The sequence below is a fragment of the Nicotiana tomentosiformis genome, chromosome 11 (assembly GCF_000390325.3).
Source record: "Nicotiana tomentosiformis chromosome 11, ASM39032v3, whole genome shotgun sequence".
NCBI classification, from domain to species: Eukaryota; Viridiplantae; Streptophyta; class Magnoliopsida; order Solanales; family Solanaceae; genus Nicotiana; species Nicotiana tomentosiformis.
Genome location: NC_090822.1, coordinates 79409349 through 79430579, shown reverse-complemented (window position 1 = coordinate 79430579; position 21231 = coordinate 79409349). Strand labels below are relative to the sequence as shown.

At 38.3% G+C, this 21231-nt stretch overlaps 1 protein-coding gene and 1 long non-coding RNA gene across 4 annotated transcripts; both read left to right on the top strand.

Annotated features, from left to right (window-relative positions):
- The first annotated feature begins 199 nt into the window (after positions 1 to 199).
- Positions 200 to 6850, top strand: LOC138900703 (uncharacterized). The gene is made up of 3 exons (XR_011411876.1): positions 200 to 343; positions 669 to 770; positions 6546 to 6850. It is a non-coding gene; the product is annotated as an uncharacterized lncRNA (long non-coding RNA).
- Positions 1583 to 18318, top strand: LOC104120967 (uncharacterized). Of its 3 annotated transcripts, none has more exons than XM_070188067.1 (3): positions 1583 to 2664; positions 2851 to 3921; positions 17925 to 18318. In XM_070188067.1, the coding sequence occupies exons 1-2, from the start codon at positions 2004 to 2006 to the stop codon at positions 3288 to 3290; spliced, it is 1101 nt and encodes a 366-aa protein (XP_070044168.1). In that variant the 5' UTR covers positions 1583 to 2003; the 3' UTR covers positions 3291 to 3921; positions 17925 to 18318. The 3 variants fall into 3 exon arrangements, 1 of the variants encoding a protein (XP_070044168.1); XR_001966834.3 differs by lacking the exons at positions 1583 to 2664; positions 2851 to 3921 and adding exons at positions 16725 to 17025; positions 17117 to 17361; XR_011411875.1 differs by lacking the exons at positions 1583 to 2664; positions 2851 to 3921 and adding exons at positions 16725 to 17046; positions 17139 to 17361.
- The last annotated feature ends 2913 nt before the right edge of the window (positions 18319 to 21231 follow it).

Below are 21231 nucleotides of genomic sequence, written 5' to 3'. Positions count from 1 at the left end.
TTACCTCTGATATGGCTGAAATTTTCAGTCCCGCTAGAAATAAAATTTTGGCTCCATAATATTTGTGGCGACTTTGGCAAAGTTGCCGCTAAAACTCTCTTGCAGCGACTCGGTCGCTCCTATACCCTAAATTTTTACTTTTAAAATAATAAAAAAATAAAAATTAAATATCCTAATTAAGACTTGTTTGGAACAGAATCCCACAAAGCTAGTGAAAGAATAGAAGAGTACAAAACTCTCTCTAGAATCGGCGCTCTCTCTCTCTCTCTAAAAATCAGATCTTCATCTAAAATTTCATCCAAATTAAAACCCCTCAGACCAAAATGTTAATCTCATTTGTCAGGTATATTCAAATCCCTAATCTTTTCGTTTTATTTTTGGGAAAGAAGTTTCTAATCGATCGATTTCGTGAAGGAAGAATCAAAGAAACGACTTCTGTTCCTAATCGATTTCGTGCATTCTTTCCTTCTTATTTGTTACTATCTCATATCTAAATAAAACCCCATAAAATTTATATAAGATATATTTATATTTGGGTATTTTTGTATAATAAATCTATAAGACAAAAGTTTCAATATGCAGTTAGGGATAATTATTTTTTCAGCACTTTCACTTTTGTATTCTCAGATTTCATCTCGAATTTCTCTGAGCCATTTGATAATCTACAGGAATACCAAAAAAATCATACAGAAAAAATCAGTTGAAGTATATTTGGTATTTTTATTGTCGATTCTCTGTCTTGACAAAATCTCAGCTATCTCTTTTCCTAGGTAAGCTAAGATCTTCTTCTTGAGAGACCTTTTACATGTCAGCATTCTATTTAGTTTGAATTATTATATGAGCTTCGTAGGTTCTTTCAGTTATGTCCCCTTACCAGTTAGATCTCGACTTTGATATCGCAGCAGTGTAATTTTCTCTTCTTAGGATTTGAAAGGGAATTATTTTCAGTCCTTGCTATAGTTATGTTGTTATTGCATTTGATATGAAGTCTGAAAGGAGCACTCTATTTCTGGTTATTTTAAATCCTTTTGTCCTACATTTGTTATCAAGAATCCATACGGACGAAGCTATTTTGTCCACCTAAAATATTTATGATGTTGTATTCTAAGAAAAATATTTAACTTATTATTCAGGACATCAAACCCCAGCCTATTTTAGAAAAGTTTGAAGCTTCATGGATTCTGTTCATATTCATTTTTATCTGATCTTTACTACTCTTCATGATTTGTGATTTTTTTTATTAAATGTCTTTCTTGAATTCTTAAAGCTTCTTATTTCGTAGTATCTGTTATATATAGTCTTATTTTCATCAACAATATGTAGTCTCATGCTCACAGAAGGTATAGTCTCATGCTCACAGAAGCACTACAGGTTAAAACGATTGAATTGAACTAAAAATAAGATTCATGACACTTTGAGTCTAGTTGGGTAAGATATGTTACATCTGTTTATCATTAAAGTGTTTATATTATATGATAGTGTATAAATTCTTTTTATGAAACTATTTATTTTTCTTGTTAATCAAAAGGTGTGTAAGAGGAAAACATTGCTGCAATATTTCTTATTTTATTTATAAGTGATTTGATTTGTTCATCTTTCTTTGGTATGTTAGTTATTAGAGATATTTTGATTATTATCATCCTTCCACTTTTAATTAGTTAATTCATTCATTTATTTTTTAAAATAGATATGTTGGATAAAAGTTGGTTGAATATTAGGAATATAGTCCACCAAAGATATAGAGATGGAGTAGATAATTTTCTTAATTGGGCATTCAGTCAACCAACTGTGAACACTATGATTCGGTGTCCTTGTAAAGGGTGTATGAATACCGTATTCAAGCTAAGGGTTGGTGTAAGAGGAGATTTATTGAGGAAGGGTTTCGGGATTCTTATAAAGTGTGGGACTTGCATGGAGAAGTATTAGTTAGAGTTGAAACTTCTAATACTGCAGTTAGTGATGAAGCACAAGACGATAGCATTGAAGAGAATAATATTACTCAAATGATTCACGATGCTTGTGGATATACGAATGTGAAGGATAATAATAGTAATAATTCAGTGGACAATGAAAAGCCAAATGTACATGCAACAAAGTTCTACAAATTGTTAGAAGATGCTGAGACGGAACTTTATCCTGGTTGTAAAAAAGTCTCAAAGTTGTCTTTTGTTGTTAAACTACTTCACTTGAAGTGTCTTAACCATTGGAGAAATATATGGATGGATGCATTGTTGAGATTCTTTAGAGAAGTTATTCCCGAGGGGTCATTTGTGCCAATTTTTTTCTATGAAGCAAAGAAAGTTTTTTGTGACCTCGGCTTGGGATACACCAAAATAGATGCATGTCAGAAAGATTGTATTTTATATTGGCGTGATTATACCGATGTCCAAGCATGTCCTAAGTGTGGTAAGTCTAGATGGAAGTCCAAAGAACACGGAGTAAAGAAAGTAGCTCATAAAATCTTGCCGCATTTTTCAATCAAACCAAGGCTTCAAAGATTATACATGGCAAGAGAATCAACTAAAAAGATGAGGTGGAACAAGGAGAAAAGTATGGATGATGGTGTCTTGCGATATCCGTCTGACTCAGTAGCATATAAATCCTTTGATGCAAGACATCCCACCTTTTCAGCTGAGTTAAGAAATGTTCGATTAGGTTTGGCGAGTGACGGGTTCCAACCTTATCGGAACATGAGTTCTAATCATAGTATTTGGCCAGTCATACTAGCTACGTATAACTTGCCAACATGGGATTGCATGAAAAATATATATTTCATGATGACACTTCTTATTCTAGGCCCCAAGTGTCCAAGCAATGATATCGATGTATATTTACAACCAATGGTTGAAGAGTTGAAAGAATTATGGGACAGGGTGGAGACTTATGATGCACACTCAAAATCTAATTTTATGATGCGTGTGGCTATCATGTGGACGATCAATGACTTTCCTGCATATGGAAATTTTTCAGGATGGTCAACTAAAGGCAAGCTTGCATGCCCTTGTTGCCATAAAGATACACAATCGACTTCCTTGCGTAGTAAGTTGTGTTATATGGGTCATCGTCACTTCCTTCCCATGGACCATCCATGGAGGAGAAGTAGGACGTTATTTGATGGGAAAGTTGAAATGGGAGTTGCACCTAACCCTTTAAGAGGTGATGAAGCACTTGTGCAATTACAAGCTTTGGGTAATGTAACTTTTAGTAAAGGACAAAAGAGAAAGCGTGATTTTCATAGCAATGCTTACAATTGGAAGAAGAAAAGTATCTTTTTCCAATTGCCTTATTGAAAGAGTATTATGTTATGATATAACCTTGATGTGATACACATCGAAAGAAATGTGTCTGACAATATTATATCAATTGTCATGAATATGGTTGGAAAGATAAAAGATACATTGAAAAGTAGATATGACTTAATGGACCTTGAAATCAGACAAAGGTTGCATCTAATTGAGGATGGGAATAATATTTTGTTACCGACAGCATGCTATGCATTGTCCCCGGAAGAGAAACTGAAGGTATGCAGTTTCTTAGCTAATCTGAAGGTTCCTGATGCCTTTTCCTCAAACATTTCAAGGTGTGTCAACGTACAGGAGAAAAAGATACATGGATTGAATGTCATGATCATCATGTATTGTTGCAAGATATTTTTCTATTAGCTATAAGTGGTTTGCTACCCAAGAAAGTGTGTGATCCAATTATAGCCTTAGGAAAATATTTCAAGAACATATACTCTAACTGCTTGACGATTGAAGATCTTGATATCCTAGAGGTAGAAATTCCTATTATTTTGACCAAACTTCAACATGTTTTCCCTCCGGCGTTCTTTGATGTCATGGTTCATTTGCCAATTCACTTGCCAAGTGAGGCAAAGCTTGGTGGACCACCTCAATATCGGAATATGTATCCTATGGAGAGGTAATTTATTGTTGAATAATTTTGATGCTATAGTTTTAGAATGACACACTATATTAATGAGTCATTTTATATAAGTATCTACAAACACTTAATGTGATGACCCAAAATATCATCTTTAAATTTAATAAGTAATTCTATATTCTAAGACCTCAAAAAGTATTATTTATTATTTCTCGACTTGCGTGCGCAGTCTGTAAAATTTTCTGGAAAGTTTTCATGTGAAAAATAAATTAAAATATAAAATAGAGTTGTAAAATTCAAGTGAGTTGACTTTGGTCAATATTTTTAGCAAACAGAACCGGATCAATATTTTGATAGTTCCGGTAGCTCCGTATCGTGATTTGGGACTTAGACGTATGCCCGAAATTTAATTTGGAGGTCCCTAGCTCAAGTTATGATCATTTAACGGAACTAGCAATTTAAAGGCTAAATATTCCAAGTTTGACCACGGGGTTGACTTTTTGATATCGGAGCCGGAATCTGATTTTGGAAATTTGAACAGCTCCATTATGTCATTTATGACTTGTGTGCCAAATTTGAAGTCATTCCGGATTTATTTAATATGTTTTGGCACGAGATTTGCAAATTTAAAGGTTTAAAACTCAAAGTTTGACTCAGGGTGTGAATTATAATTTCAGCGTTGTTTGACGTTATACGAGACCCCGAGTAAGTCCGTATTATGTTGTTGGACTTGTAGGTATATTCATACAGGGTCCCGAGTACCCCGAGAGTGAAACGGATTGAAATCAGATCAAGAATTGGACTTAAGCAAAATCTGTATTTCTGCCTTCTGTTATAATCGCACCTGCGGATTTTTTGACCGCAGGTGCGAGCTCACAGAAGCGAGACTTCTATCGTAGATGCAGCCTTTGCAGGTGCGGCCCTTGTGCGCAGATGCGGATGTCGCAGATATGACTTTTTGTCCGCAGATGCGGAATCTCGCCTGGCAGCCCCTTTTCGCAGATGCGAGATTTTTCTCGCAGATGCGAGCTCGCATGTGCGAGCCCAGGCACCGCAGAAGCGAAAATGCTGGGCATAATACATAAAATCGGGTCTTGGCCATTTTTACTCATTTTTGAGTTTTAAGTCTCGGATTTGGGTGATTTCAAGGGGGATTTTTACGACTTTGAACTGGGTAAGTATTCTTTATCATAATGTTATAATATTTCATATATCCATGTCTATATTGATCATTTATTTCTGATTTAGATGGAATAAATTGAAATTTTTGTAAAACTTTCCAAAAACAAAAATTTAAGATTTGAAGGTCCATTTGATATTGGAATTGGACAAATTTGGTATGGTTGAACTCGTATCGGAACGGGTGTTCGGATTTCACAAGTTTTTTCGAGATTTGAGACGTGGGTCCCACTGCCGAATATTTTAATAAATTTCAAATTTTTATCCGGAAAATTTATAAATTCATATGGAATTAATTCCTATGATTCGTATTGAATATATCGAATTGTTTGTGAATAGATTTGAAGCTTTCGGAGGTAAATTTAAAAGGAAAAGCTGTGGTTGAATAATTGATTGGAATTTACAAAGCGAGATAAGTGTCGGGGTTAACCTTAATTTGAGGGAATAGAACACTTAAATTGTTTGTTATGTGAATTGCATGTAAACGACATATTGGTGAGGTGACGAGTGTCTATACGTCGTCAAATTAATTGTTTGCCTGCTTACTTAAAAAATCATAAATTAATTATTATAATAATTGTTTCTCACTTATTCTTTGCAAATATGAATTCTCGAATTCCTGCATTAACTGTTACATGTTATTTGAATTATGTGCCTTAATTGTTATTTGACATTTAGCATATTAAATATTAAACTACCTATTTGCTCCCTGATTTTCATAATAATTTGCTATTTGTCATTGTTTGCTTCATAATTAAACCATAATTATTGTATGCTTGTTGTCTTGTAATTTTATATTAATTGTTACATTTATTGGGAAGATTTCTTTTATAAGAATTGGTAAATAAAAATATTGGAAGATCGGGTTGCGCGCCGCAACAGACTTATTAAAAGTCAATATTGGAGGATCGGGTTGCACGCCGCAACAGACTTATAAAAAGTCAATATTGGAGAATCGGGTTGCACGCCGTAACAGACTTATTAAAAGTCAATATTGGAGGATCGGGTTGCACGCCGCAACAGACTTATTAAAAGTCAATATTGGAGGATCGGGTTGCACGCCGCAATAGATTTGATAAAAAGTTAATATTGGAGGATCGGGTTGCACGCCACAACAGACTTGTTAAAGAGTTAATATTGGAGGATCGGGTTGCATGCCGCAACAGACTTGATTAAAATGAATATGTTGGAGGAGCGGGTTGCTCGCCGCAACATAACTGAATGTGGATATATTGTGAGAGCGGGTTGCACGCTGCAACAAAAATAATGGAAATGATAATTGGTTATGACTGCTGAATTGCCTTCAATTATTATAAATGAATTACCTAATTTATTCCTATTATTGTTGTTGTTACTAATATTGCGTACAGGTTAATGTAAGTGAACCGCCTTAGCCTCGTCACTACTTCGTCGAGATTAGGCTCAGCACTTACCAGTACATGGGGTCGATTGTACTGATACTACACTCTGCACTTCTTGTGCAGATTTTGGAGTTGGTCCCAGCGGCGTGCCATAGTTTTGCTCGGATTTCAGCTACTCGGAGGAGACTTGAGGTATAACTGCATGGCGTCCGCAGTTCTGAAGTCCCCGTCTATTTCACTTTAGTTGTGTGTTCATTTCCAGATAACTTTACTTTATTCAGACCTTTAATTGTATTTATTCTAGAAGCTCGTGCACTTGTGATACTAATTCTGGGATGGTATTTAGACACCGTTATTATTATGGATTATTTCAAAATTGGTTCGGCATTTGTTTTCTTATTATTAATACATTTAAAAATTATTTTAAAATGGATAATATTATTCTAACGTTGGCTTGCCTAGCAAGTGAAATGTTAGGCGCCATCACGGTCCGAAGGTGGGAATTTCGGGTCGTGACAGTTGGTATTAGAGCTTTAGGTTACATAGGTATCACGAGTCACGAGCAAGCTTAGTAGAGTCTGAAGGATCGGTTCGAAGACGTCTGTACTTATCTCTCAGAGGCTATGTAGTTTAGGAACAATAACACTTATTTCTTTTTCTGTCATGCGATTTTATTCTATCATCGACGATTGAACCATTCTACTCTTATTCTCTCGTAGAGGGTGAGAACGCGTAATACTTCTACCGATGGACAGGGACCAGAACCCCCGGTGGTAACTCTGGCTAGGGGTAGAGGTCGAGGTCGTGGTAGAGGCCGAGGTAGAGGCCGAGCTAGAGCTCAGTCTAGAGCTCTAGCAGCTGCACCTGTTGTAGAACCTAAGATAGACCTTCAGGAGGAGGTCCCAGTTCAGAATGTACCAGTTGGACCAGTTCAGGTCCCGGAAGGATTCATAGCCACTCCAGTGCTTCAGGATGCTCTAGTCCGATTGGTGAGTCTTATGGAGGGTGTGGCCCAGAATGGTACATTTTCAGTGGCACCACCCGTCTCACAGGCTGGGGGAGGAGCACAAACTCCCACTACTCCCGCCCCGGAGCAGATGGCTAATCAGGCTCCAGCAGCCCCGCCAGTTGAGGTAGTTCAGCCAGTTATTGCAGCACAGACAGGTGATAGGCCCGCCATGTCTTTGGAGGCCTTATTAAGACTGGATAAGTTCATTAAACTCTTTTCAGTTCACTTTAGTGGTACACCTTCTGAGGACCCACAGGATTATCTTGAACGCTGCCATGAGGTGCTGCGAAACATGGGTATAGTTGAGATCAATGGGGTTGATTTTGCTGTATTCCAGATGATGGGTTCTGCCAAGAGGTGGTGGAGAGATTACACATTGACCCGACCAGTCGGATCGCCTGCACTTATCTGGGAGCAGTTCTCTCAACTATTTATGGAGAAGTTCCTCCCTATCACACTGAGAGAGGAATTTCGCAAGCAATTCGAGCGTCTAAAGCAGGGCAGTATGACTGTTACTCAGTATGGTCTCATTTTGTGGATTTGGCCCATCATGCTCTCCCTTTACTACCTACGGAGGGAGAGAGAGTGAGGAGGTTCATTGAGGGACTCACACACCCTATCAGACTTCAGATGGCCAAGGAGACCAGAGGTGAGATTTCTTTTCAGGCGGCTGCTAATGTCACAAGGAGGATCGAGATGGTTCTTGCACAGGAAAGAGGACAGAGGTCCGATAAGAGGCCTCGTCAGTTCGGTGGTTACAGTGGTGCCTCATCTGGAGGCCGGGGTAATTTTGGTAGGGGTCATCCTCCCAGACCGTTTCATTCAGCACTTCATGTATCTCCCGATGCTTCAGGGAGTCACGATCCTATTATGCCTTACTCTGGGCAGCTAGTATTCAGTGCACATTCAGCTCCTATCAGTGCACCACCACTCCAGAGTTACTAAATTGGTTATCCGGCCCATCTGGGTCAGCTTCAACTTCAGCAGACATAGCATCAGGATGGGTGTTATGAGTGTGGGAACATTGGTCACATCAGGAGCTATTGCCCTAGATTGGCGAGTAACAGATCTCGGCAAGATTCCCGTGCCATCATACTAGCACCGGTTGCTTCACCGCCTGCTCAGCCAGCTAGAGGTAGGGGTCAGGCAGTTAGAGGTGGAGGTCAGGCCATTAGAGGTGGAGGTCAGGCCATTAGAGGTGGAGGTCAGAACGTTAGAGGTGGAGGCCAGCCAATTAGAGGCCGTCCCAGAGATGTAGTTCAGAGTGGTGGGGCTCAGCCCCGATTTTATGCTTTTCCTGCTAGGCCTGAGGCCGAGTCATCTGATGCTGTGATCACATGTATTATTCCAGTTTGCCATAGAGATGCTTCAGTTCTATTTGATCCAGGATCTACTTATTCCTATGTGTCCTCCTATTTTGCTTCATATTTGGTTGTGCCTTGTGATTCTCTAAGTGCTTCTGTATGTGTATCTACACCGGTGGGAGACTCTGTTGTAGTAGATCATGTCTACCATTCGTGTGTGGTTACAATTGGTAATCTTGAAACTAGTGTGGATCTTCTACTTCTTGATATGGTAGATTTTGATGTCATCTTGGGTATGGATTGGCTGTCTCCTTATCATGCTATATTGGACTATCATGCCAAGATAGTGACCCTAGCTATGTAGGGGTTACCTCGATTAGAGTGAAAAGGAACTCCTGGCCATTCTACCAGCAGAGTTATTCCTTATATGAAAGCTCGACATATGGTAGAGAAAGGATGTCTAGCCTATTTGGCTTATATTCGCGATCCAAGTGTGGATGTCCCTTCTATGGACTCAGTACCAGTTGTTCGTGAATTTTCAGAAGTATTTCCCGCAGATCTGTCGGGGATGCCACCCGACAGAGATATTGACTTCTGTATTGATTTGGCTCCAGGCACTCAGCCCATCTTTATTCCACCATACCGTATGGCCCTGCCAGAGTTGAAAGAATTGAAAGAGCAGTTGCAAGACTTGCTTGATCAAGGATTCATTAGACCCAGTGTCTCGCCCTGGGGTGCACCAGTATTATTTGTAAAGAAGAAAGATGGCTCGATGCAGATGTGTATAGACTATCGGCAGTTGAACAAGGCCACTCTCAAAAACAAATATCCGCTGCCAAGAATTGATGACTTATTTAATCAGCTTCAGGGTGCCAAGGTATTTTCGAAAATTGATTTGAGATCTGGTTACCATCAGTTGAAGATTAGGGCATCTAATGTCCCTAAGACAGCTTTTCGAACTCGGTATGGGCATTACGAGTTCCTAGTGATGTCATTTGGGTTGACAAATGCTCCAGCAGCATTTATGGATTTGATGAATCGGGTGTTCAAGCCTTATTTGGATTCTTTTGTGGTTGTATTCATTGATGATATCTTGATTTACTCTAGCAGTCGAGAGGAGCATGAGCGGCATCTTCGAAGTATGCTTCACACCTTGAAGAATAATCAGTTATATGCCAAATTTTCAAAATGTGAGGTTTGGTTAGACTCAGTTGCCTTTTTGGGACATGTTGTATCGACAAAAGGCATAAAGATGGATCCTAAGAAGATTGAGGCTGTTCAGAATTGGCCTAGACCTATTTCAGTTACAGAGATCCAGAGTTTCTTGGGTTTAGCAGGTTATTATCGTCGGTTCGTGGAAGGGTTTTCATATATAGCAAGCACATTGACCAGACTAACCCAGAAAGGTATCCCATTCAGATGGTCAGACGAGTGTGAGTTGAGCTTTCAGAAGCTCAAGACTGCTTTGACTACGGCGCCAGTATTGGTATTACCCACAGGCTCAGGATCGTATACGGTATATTGTGACGCATCTCACATTGGGCTTGGTGCAGTATTAATGCAAGATGTCAAGGTAATTACATATGCGCCGCGTCAGTTAAAAGTTCACGAGAAGAATTATCTTGTTCATGACCTAGAATTGGCAGCCATTGTTCATGCGCTGAAGACTTGGAGGCATTACTTCCACGGTGTCTCGTGTGAGGTATTTATTGATCATCGTAGCCTTCAGTATCTGTTCAAATAAAAAGATCTTAATTTGAGTCAAAGAAGATGGATGTAGTTGTTGAAAGACTATGATATCACCATTTTGTATCACCCCGGAAAGGCCAATGTGGTGGCCGATGCCTTGAGTAGGAAGGCTGTGAGTATGGGCAGTCTTGCGTATATTCCGGTTGGTGAGAGGCCATTAGCTGTAGATGTTCAGACTTTGGCTAATCAGTTCATGAGGTTAGATATTTCAGAACCCAGTCGGGTTCTAGCTTGCACAGTCGCTCGGTCTTCTTTATATGAGCGCATCAGAGAAAGGCAGTATGATGATCCTCACTTACTTGTCCTCAAGGACACGGTGTGGCACGGTGATGCCAAACAGGTTGCTATGGGGGAAGATGGGGTTCTACGAATGCAGGGTCGTATTTGTGTGCCAAATGTGGATGGGCTTCGTGAATTAATTCTTAAAGAAGCACACAGTTCCAAGTATTCTATTCATCCAGGTACCGCTAAAATGTATCAAGATTTGCGGAAACATTATTGGTGGAGGAGAATGAAAAAGGATATAGTTGCATACGTAGCTCGGTGTCTGAATTGTCAGCAAGTTAAGTACGAGCATCAGAGGCCTGGTGTTTTACTTCAGAAGTTAGAAATTCCTAAGTGGAAGTGGGAGTGTATCACTATGGATTATATTGTTGGGCTCCCACGGACTCAGAGAAAATTTGACTCAGTTTGGGTCATTATGAACAGGCTGACCAAGTCAGCACATTTCATTCCAGTGACAGTTACCTATTCTTCAGAAAGGTTAGCTGAAATTTATATTCATGAGATTGTCCACCTTCACGGTGTGCGCGTGTCTATTATTTCAGATCGAGGTACACAGTTTACCTCACATTTTTGGTGGGCTGCACGTCGTGTTAGGCACGCAGGTGGAGTTGAGTACAACATTTCATCCACAGACAGACGGACAGTCAGAGCACACTATTCAGATATTGGAAGATATGCTCTGCGCTTGTGTTATAGACTTTGGAGGTTCTTGGGATCATTTCTTTCCACTTGCGGAGTTTGCTTATAATAATAGCTACCAGTCGAGCATTCAGATGGCTCTATATGAGGCATTATACGGAAGGCGATGTCGATCGCCAGTTGGTTAGTTTGAACCGGGAGAGGCTCGGTTGTTGGGTACCGATTTGGTACAGGATGCCTTGGATAAGGTAAAGATTATTCAGGATCGACTTCGCACAGCTCAGTCTAGGAAAAAGAGTTATGCCGACCGTAAAATTCTTGTTATTGCATTCATGGTAGGAGAAAGAATATTGCTCCGGGTTTCACCTATGAAAGGTGTAATGAGGTTCGGAAAGAAGGGCAAGTTGAGCCCTAGGTATATCGGACCCTTTGAAATTCTTGAAAGGGTGGGTGAAAAAGCCTACAGCCTTGCATTACCACCTAGTTTATCAGCGGTTCATCCGTTGTTCCATGTGTCTATGCTCCGGAAATATCATGGTGATTCGTCCCATGTGTTAGATTTCAGCTCAGTCCAATTGGACAAATATTTGACTTACGAGGAGGAGCCGGTGGCTATTCTAGCCCGACAGGTCCGGCAGTTGAGGTCAAAGAGTTATCCTTCAGTTCAGGTGCAACGGAGAGGTCTGCCGGTAGAGGCATCTACCTGGGAGTCCGAGTCAGACATGCGGAGTAAATATGCACACCTTTTCTCCAACTCAGGTACTTTTTCTAACTCCGTTCGAGGACGAACGTTTGTTTTAGAGGTGGAGAATGTGATGACCCAAAATATCATCTTTAAATTTAATAAGTAATTTTATGTTCTAAGACCTCGAAAAGCACCATTTATTATTCCTCAACTTGTGTGCGCAGTTTGTAAAATTTTCTGGAAAGTTTTTATGTGAAAAATGAATTAAAATATGAAATAGAGCTGTAAAATTCAAGTGAGTTGACTTTCGTCAACTTTTTCGCAAATGGACCCGAATCAGTGTTTGACAGTTTTGGTAGCTTTGTATCATGATTTGGGATTTCGGCGTATGCCCGGAATTTAATTTGGAGGTCCCTAGCTCAAGTTATGACCATTTAACGGAACTAGCAATTTAAAGGCTAAATATTCCAAGTTTGACCACGGGGTTGACTTTTTGATATCGGAGCCGGAATCTGATTCTGGAAATTTGAACAGTTCCGTTATGTCATTTATGACTTTTGTGCCAAATTTGAAGTCATTCTGAATTTATTAAATATGTTTTGACACGAGATTTGTAAATTTAAAGGTTTAAAACTCAAAGTTTGAATCGGGGTGTGAATTATAATTTAAACGTTGTTTGACGTTATACGAGACCCCGAGTAAGTCCGTATTATGTTATTGGACTTGTAGGTATATTCGTACGGGGTCCAGAGTATCCCGAGAGTAAAACGGATTGAAATCGGATCAAGAATTGGACTTAAGCAAAATCTGTATTTCTGCCTTCTGTTATAATCGCACCTGCGGATTTTTGACCGCAGGTGCGAGCTCGCAGAAGAGAGACTTCCATCGCAGATGCGGCCTTCGCAGGTGCCGTCCTTGTGCGCAGATGCGGACGTCGCAAGTGCGACATTTTGTCTGCAGATGCGAACCTCGCCTGGCAGCCCTTTTTCGCAGATGCGAGCTCGCATGTGCGAGCCCAGGCACCGCAGATGCGAAAATGCTGGGCAGATTACATAAAATCGGATCTTGGCCATTTTTACTCATTTTTGAGTTTTAAGTCTCGGATTTGGGCGATTTCAAAGGGAATTTTCACGACTTTGTATTGGGTAAGTGTTCTTTATCATAAAGTGATTATATTTCACAAATCCATGTCTATATTCATCATTTATTTCAGATTTAGATGGAAGATTTGAAGGCCCATTTGATATCGGAATTGGATAAATTTGGTATGGTTGAACTCGTATCAGAACGAGTGTTCGGAGTTCGTGAGTTTTTCCGGGATTTGAGATGTGGGTCCCACTGCAGAATATTTTAATGAATTTTGAATTTTTATCAGGAAAATTTGTAAATTCATATGGAATTAATTCCTATGATTCGTATTGAATATATCGAATTGTTTGTAAATAGATTTGAAGCTTTCAGAGGCAAATTTAAAAGGGAAAGCTGTGGTTGAATAATTGATTGGAGTTTACAAAGCGAGGTAAGTATCTGGGTTAACCTTGACTTGAGGGAATAGAGCCTTTAAATTGTTTGTTATATGAATTGCATGTAAACGACGTATAGGCGAGGTGACGAGTGTCTATACATCGTCAAATTAATTGTTTGTCTGCTTACTTGAAAAATCATAAATTATTTTTAATCATAAATTAATTATTATAAGAATTGTTTCTCACTTATTCTTTGCAAATATAAATTCTTGAATCCCTGCATTAATTGTTACATGCTATTTGAATTATGTGCCTTAATTGTTATTTGACATTTAGCATATTAAATATTAAACTGCCTATTTGCTCCTTGATTTCCATAATAATTTACTATTTGTCATTATTTGCTTCATAATTAAACCATAATTATTGTATGCTTGTTGTATTGTAATTTTATATTAATTGTTATATTTATTGGAAAAATATTTTCTATAAGAATTGGTAAATGAAAATATTGGAGGATCGGGTTGCACGCCGCAACAGGCTTATTAAAAGTCAATATTGGAGGATCGGGTTGCACGCCGCAACAGACTTATTAAAAGTCAATATTGGAGGATCGGGTTGCACACCGCAACAGATTTGATAAAAAGTTAATATTGGAGGATCGGGTTGCACGCCACAACAGACTTGTTAAAAAGTTAATATTGGAGGATCAGGTTGCATGCCGCAACAGACTTGATTAAAATGAATATGTTGGAGGAGCGGGTTGCTCGCCGCAACACAACTGAATGTGGATACATTGTGAGAGTGGGTTGCACGCTGCAACAAAAATAATGGAAATGATAATTGGTTATGACTGCTGAGTTGCCTTCAATTATTATAAATGAATTACTTGATTTATTCCTATTATTGTTGTTGTTACTAATATTGCGTACAGGTTAAAGTAAGTGAACCGCCTTAGCCTCGTCACTACTTCGTCGAGGTTAGGCTCAGCACTTACCAGTACATGGGGTCGGTTGTACTGATACTACACTCTGCACTTCTTATGCAGATTTTGGAGTTGGTCCCAACGACGTGCCATAGTTTTGCTCGGATTTCAGCTACTCGGAGGAGACTTGAGGTATAACTGCATGGCGTCCGCAGTTCTGAAGTCCCCGTCTATTTCACTTTAGTTGTCTGTTCATTTCCAGACAACTTTACTTTATTCAGACCTTTAATTGTATTTATTCTAGAAGCTCGTGTACTTGTGATACTAATTCTGGGATGGTATTTAGGCACTGTTATTATTATGAATTATTTCAAAATTGGTTCCGTATTTATTTTCTTATTATTAATACATTTAAAAATTATTTTAAAATAAATAATATTATTCTAACATTGGCTTGCCTAGCAAGTGAAATATTAGGCGCCATCACGGTTTGAAGGTGGGAATTTCGGGTTATGACACTTAAGTCATATGTTCGCAACAAAAATCGTCCAGAAGGTTCAATTGCAGAAGGTTATTTGGCAGAGGAAAGCCTTACATTTTGCTTACGATACTTGAAGAATATCTCAACCAAGTTCAATAAACCAACTAGGAATGACGATGGATCTGCATCAAATGATGAGATGTCTATCTTTAAAAAAAGTGGACAAACAAAAGGTGCCTCAGAAGGCATCAGGCTATCTCATGATGAGTTTAAACAAGCATGTATGTATATGCTTCAAAATTGTGAAGAGATTTCGCATTTCATGGAGTAAGTCTCTTATTAACTATAAGATAGTTTCACATTGAGATAATCCGAATTATCTTAACTAACTTAAAATGTAGGGAATATATTGAAAGCCAAAGTTCAATGAAAGCTCATAAAAATGCATTTCTTGATTGGTTTCGCGCACGTGTAGGTGTCTACTTAAATGATAATATTGATATTAGTTTAATCATCCCATCATATTATTGGTCATAACAATGTTGTTCGTCTTTGTAGATATTTGTACTACCATTATAAGGACGCACAAATGATGAGCTCATAAGCTTAGCCATCGGTCCTACACTATTAGTACATTGATATTCAACATTTATGGTGAATGGATTTAGATTCCATACAAAAGAGCTTGCATTGAGAAGAAAAACGCAGAATAGTGGTGTTCTTGTGAGAGGAGATGATTCATACTCTTATACAGAGTATTATGGTGTATTAAAGGACATTTATGAGTTATCTTATGTGGAAAACAGAAAAGTGTACTTATTCAAGTGTCATTGGTGGGATGTGGCTCGCTTAGGAAAATGATATAAGATTGACAGATATGGCTTCACAAGTGTGAATATTCGGTGTGCCTTTAATACAAATGAGCCATTTATGTTGGCATCTCAGTCGGAACAAGTTTTTTACTTAGACGACATGGTCGATAATGATTGGCTTGTTGTTGTGAAGACAAATCCTCACGACATTTTCAAAATGCCTGATAATGATGATAATTGTGTAGAAATTGAAGATGAACAATTACTGAATGAAGTGGTTTATCAACAAGAGTAAGCTGAATTTAATACTTCGTGCACCAATGACCAAGAAAATATTATTGAGGTGTCTCTACATAGGGATAATATTGAACCACAAAGTATTAACTACGATCATGCAAGTACGCAAGCTCAAAACAATGTGCATAATGAGGAAGATGATTTCATTAATGACAATCATATTGAAATATCAGAGAGTGAAGATAGAGAAGAAGAGTTATTTGATGATGATGGTGGGGAGGACACTGATACATCCTTTTGAAGACGAAGAAGCAAAAGACTGATGATATAGATGTTACATCATATTTTGAAAATTCTCTTTATTTTTGTCCATATTAAACTAACAATGAAATTAGTTCTTGATGCTTGAAGCTTTATGTTTATATCTTATTTTGAAAGTTCCCTGTATGTTTGTCCGTATTAGACTTACAATGAAATTAGTTTGTGATGCTTGTAGCTTTATGTCTACATCTTATTTTGAAAAGTTCTCTGTATTTTTGTCCTAATTAGACTGAATAAAATTAATTCGTAATGTTTGAAGCTTTAATTTCATAACAGAATCAGTGGTGAAGTAAAATTAGTGCTTTACTGCAACATTTAATCAATTAATTGATTTTCATTCCCTGCTATTTGAAATAATATTTTCTCTAGTCTGATCAATCATTTTTTTTGTGATGTTGTAGGAAATGAAAGGAACTGGACGAGGAAAAAGTGGGAGAGGTGGGACGAGCTGTGGTCGTGAAAACTTTCAAGGACGTGGCAATTTTGGAGCGACGTCTCAGCCATACACACAGACCGGACGAGTATCTGGTACATCTGTAGAGATAGGACAACCATGTAACCTGAGTCAAGGACCTTTATAGACCGGACGAGTATCTAGTAACTCTCTCCAAAGATCTTCTTTAGAAACACAATCATCACGAAATGAAGAAGAAACTGTGCATCGCTCTTCAGAGGCTGAAAATTGTGCAAGTTAGTTTTCTATTTTTTTGTGTTTTGTGAAAATTATTTTTACTTATTGTGAGGAACTACTAATGAACAATATTATCTTTTTACTTTTCAGTTTTTTCCAGCAATAAAAAAAGAAGAAGAGGAAAATACAAATCTAAAAGTTTAGATATAAAAACTAAGTATGGTGGCAAAATTAAAATTATGATTCCAGATGATATTGATAGAGCAGTAGGTGATGGGGCTAGAGATGTTGTTAATTACTGCTGTTTGATCATGAAGAGCACTATCTCGTTCCAAGATAGAAATTGAAAAAAAATAGTTCTGAAACACGGAGAATCAATGTGGTTGAAGATCGAGGTAATAAATTACTTTCAAGTTATTACTTCTGTAGAAAGTATTGGCTCCCATCTGATTAAAAAAAGGAGAAAGTATCGGCTTCCACTTTGTGTTCTCCATTTCCCTTTCCATTCCGCAGATACCACTAATTTAGTTTTTAAAAAAAATAAGAAAAAGTTGATCCTGTTTATGTGAACCAGAAAAGTCATTTGGAAGAGACGTTACAGAACTGATACATCTTAGTAATTACTCCTGCCACTTCTAATGTTCCGTATTTAGCCCATCATGGCTTGATACTTGGCTGTACAGAATTCTGTCCTATGTGATCTCGTGACACATCTTAACCTTCACTTTACAAAGTGTTTCAGTAATCACCAATGAGTTATGGTTGTGCCATATTTTGGAATCACATATCAACTGCTATCAGTTATACAATGATGTGATAATAGGCTTTTTCAGGAATCTTGGTACTTCTTAAAATTACTGCTTCTCTATAGTTGAAGTTCATATAAGATATAAAGTTTCATTTGTACTTTTTTTTTATGTGGTTAGGATATCGAATATAATGTTACATTTATTATCAGGATAAATTTGAAGTTTGCAGCAGGCTGCGAGAGCATAGGTTTCAAGGCTTTGTAATTAGCATTATGCAAAGGCTTTTTAGAGCATGGAAAGCTCAACTCAGATGAGATTTTATCCTCCGTTCTTGGTGAGAGAACATGCTATGTTCGTAGAAAAGGATACGAAAAGAAGCCTCTTTAAAAGAGTAACATGTAGTAGGCAAACATAGAGTCCAGTGTGTCTTCCGCTATCAAAATTATGCGTCAAGAGATACAAACCGAGATGGATAGGAAGTTGCAAGAAGAACGCCGCTGAGTTGAAAAGAAATATGAAATTTGAGTTGGAAAGGAAGTTGGCAGAGGAGCGTGAACACGCAAATGTAGAAGTAGACAAGAGGATCCATCTAGAAGTGGACAAGAGGATGCATGAACAATTTACTAGTTTCATGACCAGAATACAACATGTACTTGCTCTGCTCCTTCTTAACAATTCTTCTTCCTTCTCGGCATTTCTTCTTCCTTCCTTCTGGACGATTCTTCTTTCTTGATAATTCTTTTGTCACTTTCTCCCTATTTTCTTTTCAACTTCTCCTTATTTAACTTTCATTCTCTTGATAATAGACTATTAGGCTTAACAATGACGGCCTCTGTTTAAAACAACTGCTTTCTTATCAACTTAAAAAAGACAATACCATTCTCTAACAGTAGAGTTATGACTACTTGAGCTGGTTCCCAACCATTAAATGGTCACAAAATTGAAAAAGAAGTATGATCTTGAAGCTTATAAGCACCATAAAATCTAAGCCGTCCTCCATTGTCAGTTTGCTCCTTCGGTCTTCATATTGTGCTCCTAACTGTCACAACAATTCACTTTTGGTGAAGGAGTGGTTGCCTATTTTACACTTGCCATACCATTGTTTGCCTTGGTTAAAACTCTGCCTTTTTAGCCCGTCGCTACTAAAATCTCCTTATCCAGACGAGATTACCTATTCCTACACTACCTGCATAACACTTAACCAGTTTTATTAATTAAGATAATCTGTGAATGAAACTGAAAAGTTTGCTATTAAATCTTACCAATTATAAAGTCTCGAGACAAACTTACCATTCTCAGCACCCTATGCAAGTACACATGAGGTTGCACAATAAAATTTATACCTTTGTAAATTCTTGCGCATATAGTATTAACATTGTTCAAAAACTCCAAGCCAGTACATCAGCAAAAGTCTCAGAAGTAACAGAAGCCTATTTATAGTAAAGTGTGGAGGTCACATGGTGTCCGCGTGGTGATATTGATATTCGGATCATCTTATTACATAGTAATGTAATGAAAATTCGTTGTACGGTTAGCTATTCCCAATGCATTAGTAATATTATCATAACAAGCTATGCAAACTTTATATGGGCGGGCAATGTTCTTTAGCCACTTGACCACTTCCCGCTGATACATTCATAGGGAATAAAAAATACTGCATTTTTTATTGAGCTTTGTGATCAAAACCATGTGAGGTACAGAGGATTGCAGAGTTGGGATTTTTGACAATTGAAGTAGTGCTGACGATCTTAAGAAAAGTGTAATCATTAGATATGATTATTCTTAGATGTAATATAGGAAAGAAATGAGCTACAGAAAATGCAATATTCTGCTGCTCTTTGTGATGGAGGGTCTCCAAATGTCCTATATCTATAATTCAAATATCTTGTAACATGAGTAAACCTACAATTATTGATACCCATAGATTAATTAGTAGAAAGATTATACTTACCGTGCAATCCAATTTTCAGTCCACAAAGGAGGTCTGTTGGGACCATTGGGACCTTTGAAAGTATCTGCATAATGCCTTTCTTTGCATGTGTGGATCTTGAGAAATAATGGAAAAAACTATAGTTGCTTCAGGCACTGCTGCTGCTGTTGTTTCTGCTACTTCACTCCTACCTATGAGATATCATAATCACTGTTTCAATTTGTAGTTGCTTATACATATAACAGCTTCTTTTAGTATTGTTTACCCTAAAATTCGAGTAACAATTAAACTTATTTAGTAGTTTTAAAAATACGTGATTTAATCCAATACCAATTGATAAACAAGGAATTGAATAGATAATCTGAATAATAAAATAAATCAAACCAATATTCTAGCAGTGCTTTCGACCTCGATTCGATATGGTCTCGAGGTTGGGTAACAAGAACAGTGAAGAACAGAAAATAAACAATGATGAACAGTAATGGATAGCAAGTGAAATAGAGAGCAGAGTTTGTGTATATTCTTCTTAGTCAAATCCCCTTACAAATGAATGGGTCCCTCTTTATATAGTAGAAGAATCCTAAATAAGGTACAATTATAATAACGGAAACAAATCCCATGATTGGTGTCAATAACCGCTTGATTCGATATGTTTCGGGATTTTTGCCGAGATATTCGATCGGTTGCTAATATCTCTCCATTCCGTTATGATGCTCGGTCTCGATCTTCAGCGAGTACTTCGATCTTCATGATCCATACTCTGCCATTGAGCTCAAGCCTGGTCTATTATGAGCTTATTCTCGAGGCAGCTCCTCGTGCCTATAAAATCAGGCATGCCCGATTTTGACCGTATACAGATAATCCGCGCGTTTCTTGGAATAAAATAATAAGAAACAGTTTAAGCCTCGATTTTCTGAAACCTCGATCGTGACGTCGTCCTCATGATGTATGCGACAGATGTGACTGAAACGTCCCGTCGGTTCAGTTCCCCAAATTATTAATGCCTGTTAGTTAGCGGTCGGCCACTAGCGCTACCAAACCGTCGCCGTGAGCCTATAAATATCCGCTCCTTCATTGAATCAAACTTTACTTTTGCTCTAATCAAACCGCTAAGTCTTCTCACTCTTTTCATCTCCTCTTTTTCGCCGTCTGTAGAGCCACCTTCGTTAGTACCGAAACCACCAGTTTTTAATCTTCCTCCGCCCTTCTTTACTTATACCAATGGCAAAAACCTCATCGACCATACCGCAGAAGGAGAAAGCTTCTTGCTCGTCTTCCCGGCCGTCCAGCGATAAGGTGCCGATGGAGCCACATCCCCACGAGTACGTTCCCGGCCCGTGTACTCTAAAATACGACTTCAAGGTTGAAAACCCTTCATAAATCCTGGGCCGATGCGAGCATGTGTCAATGTACATGTGCTCGATAATGAAGAGCCACCTCGAGGCCATGAAGAGGGACTGCAACTGGGGTTCCAAGGTCGTGGTGCAAATTCCTGCTCCTTAAGAGAGCATCACCGCTTATGTGGAGGGGTTTCTAAGTGTTTACACTTACCCCTTCAAATTGGGTCCCCTCGACCCAGTGATTAT

Excerpts from the sequence above, each read along its gene's own strand:
- LOC104120967 (XM_070188067.1), top strand. The coding sequence starts at position 2,004 with ATGATTCACGATGCTTGTGGATATACGAATGTGAAGGATAATAATAGT. Across the intron at positions 2,665-2,850 it reads TGTTCGATTAGGTTTGGCGA|AGTTGAAAGAATTATGGGAC; the intron begins GTGACGGGTTCC and ends CAATGGTTGAAG.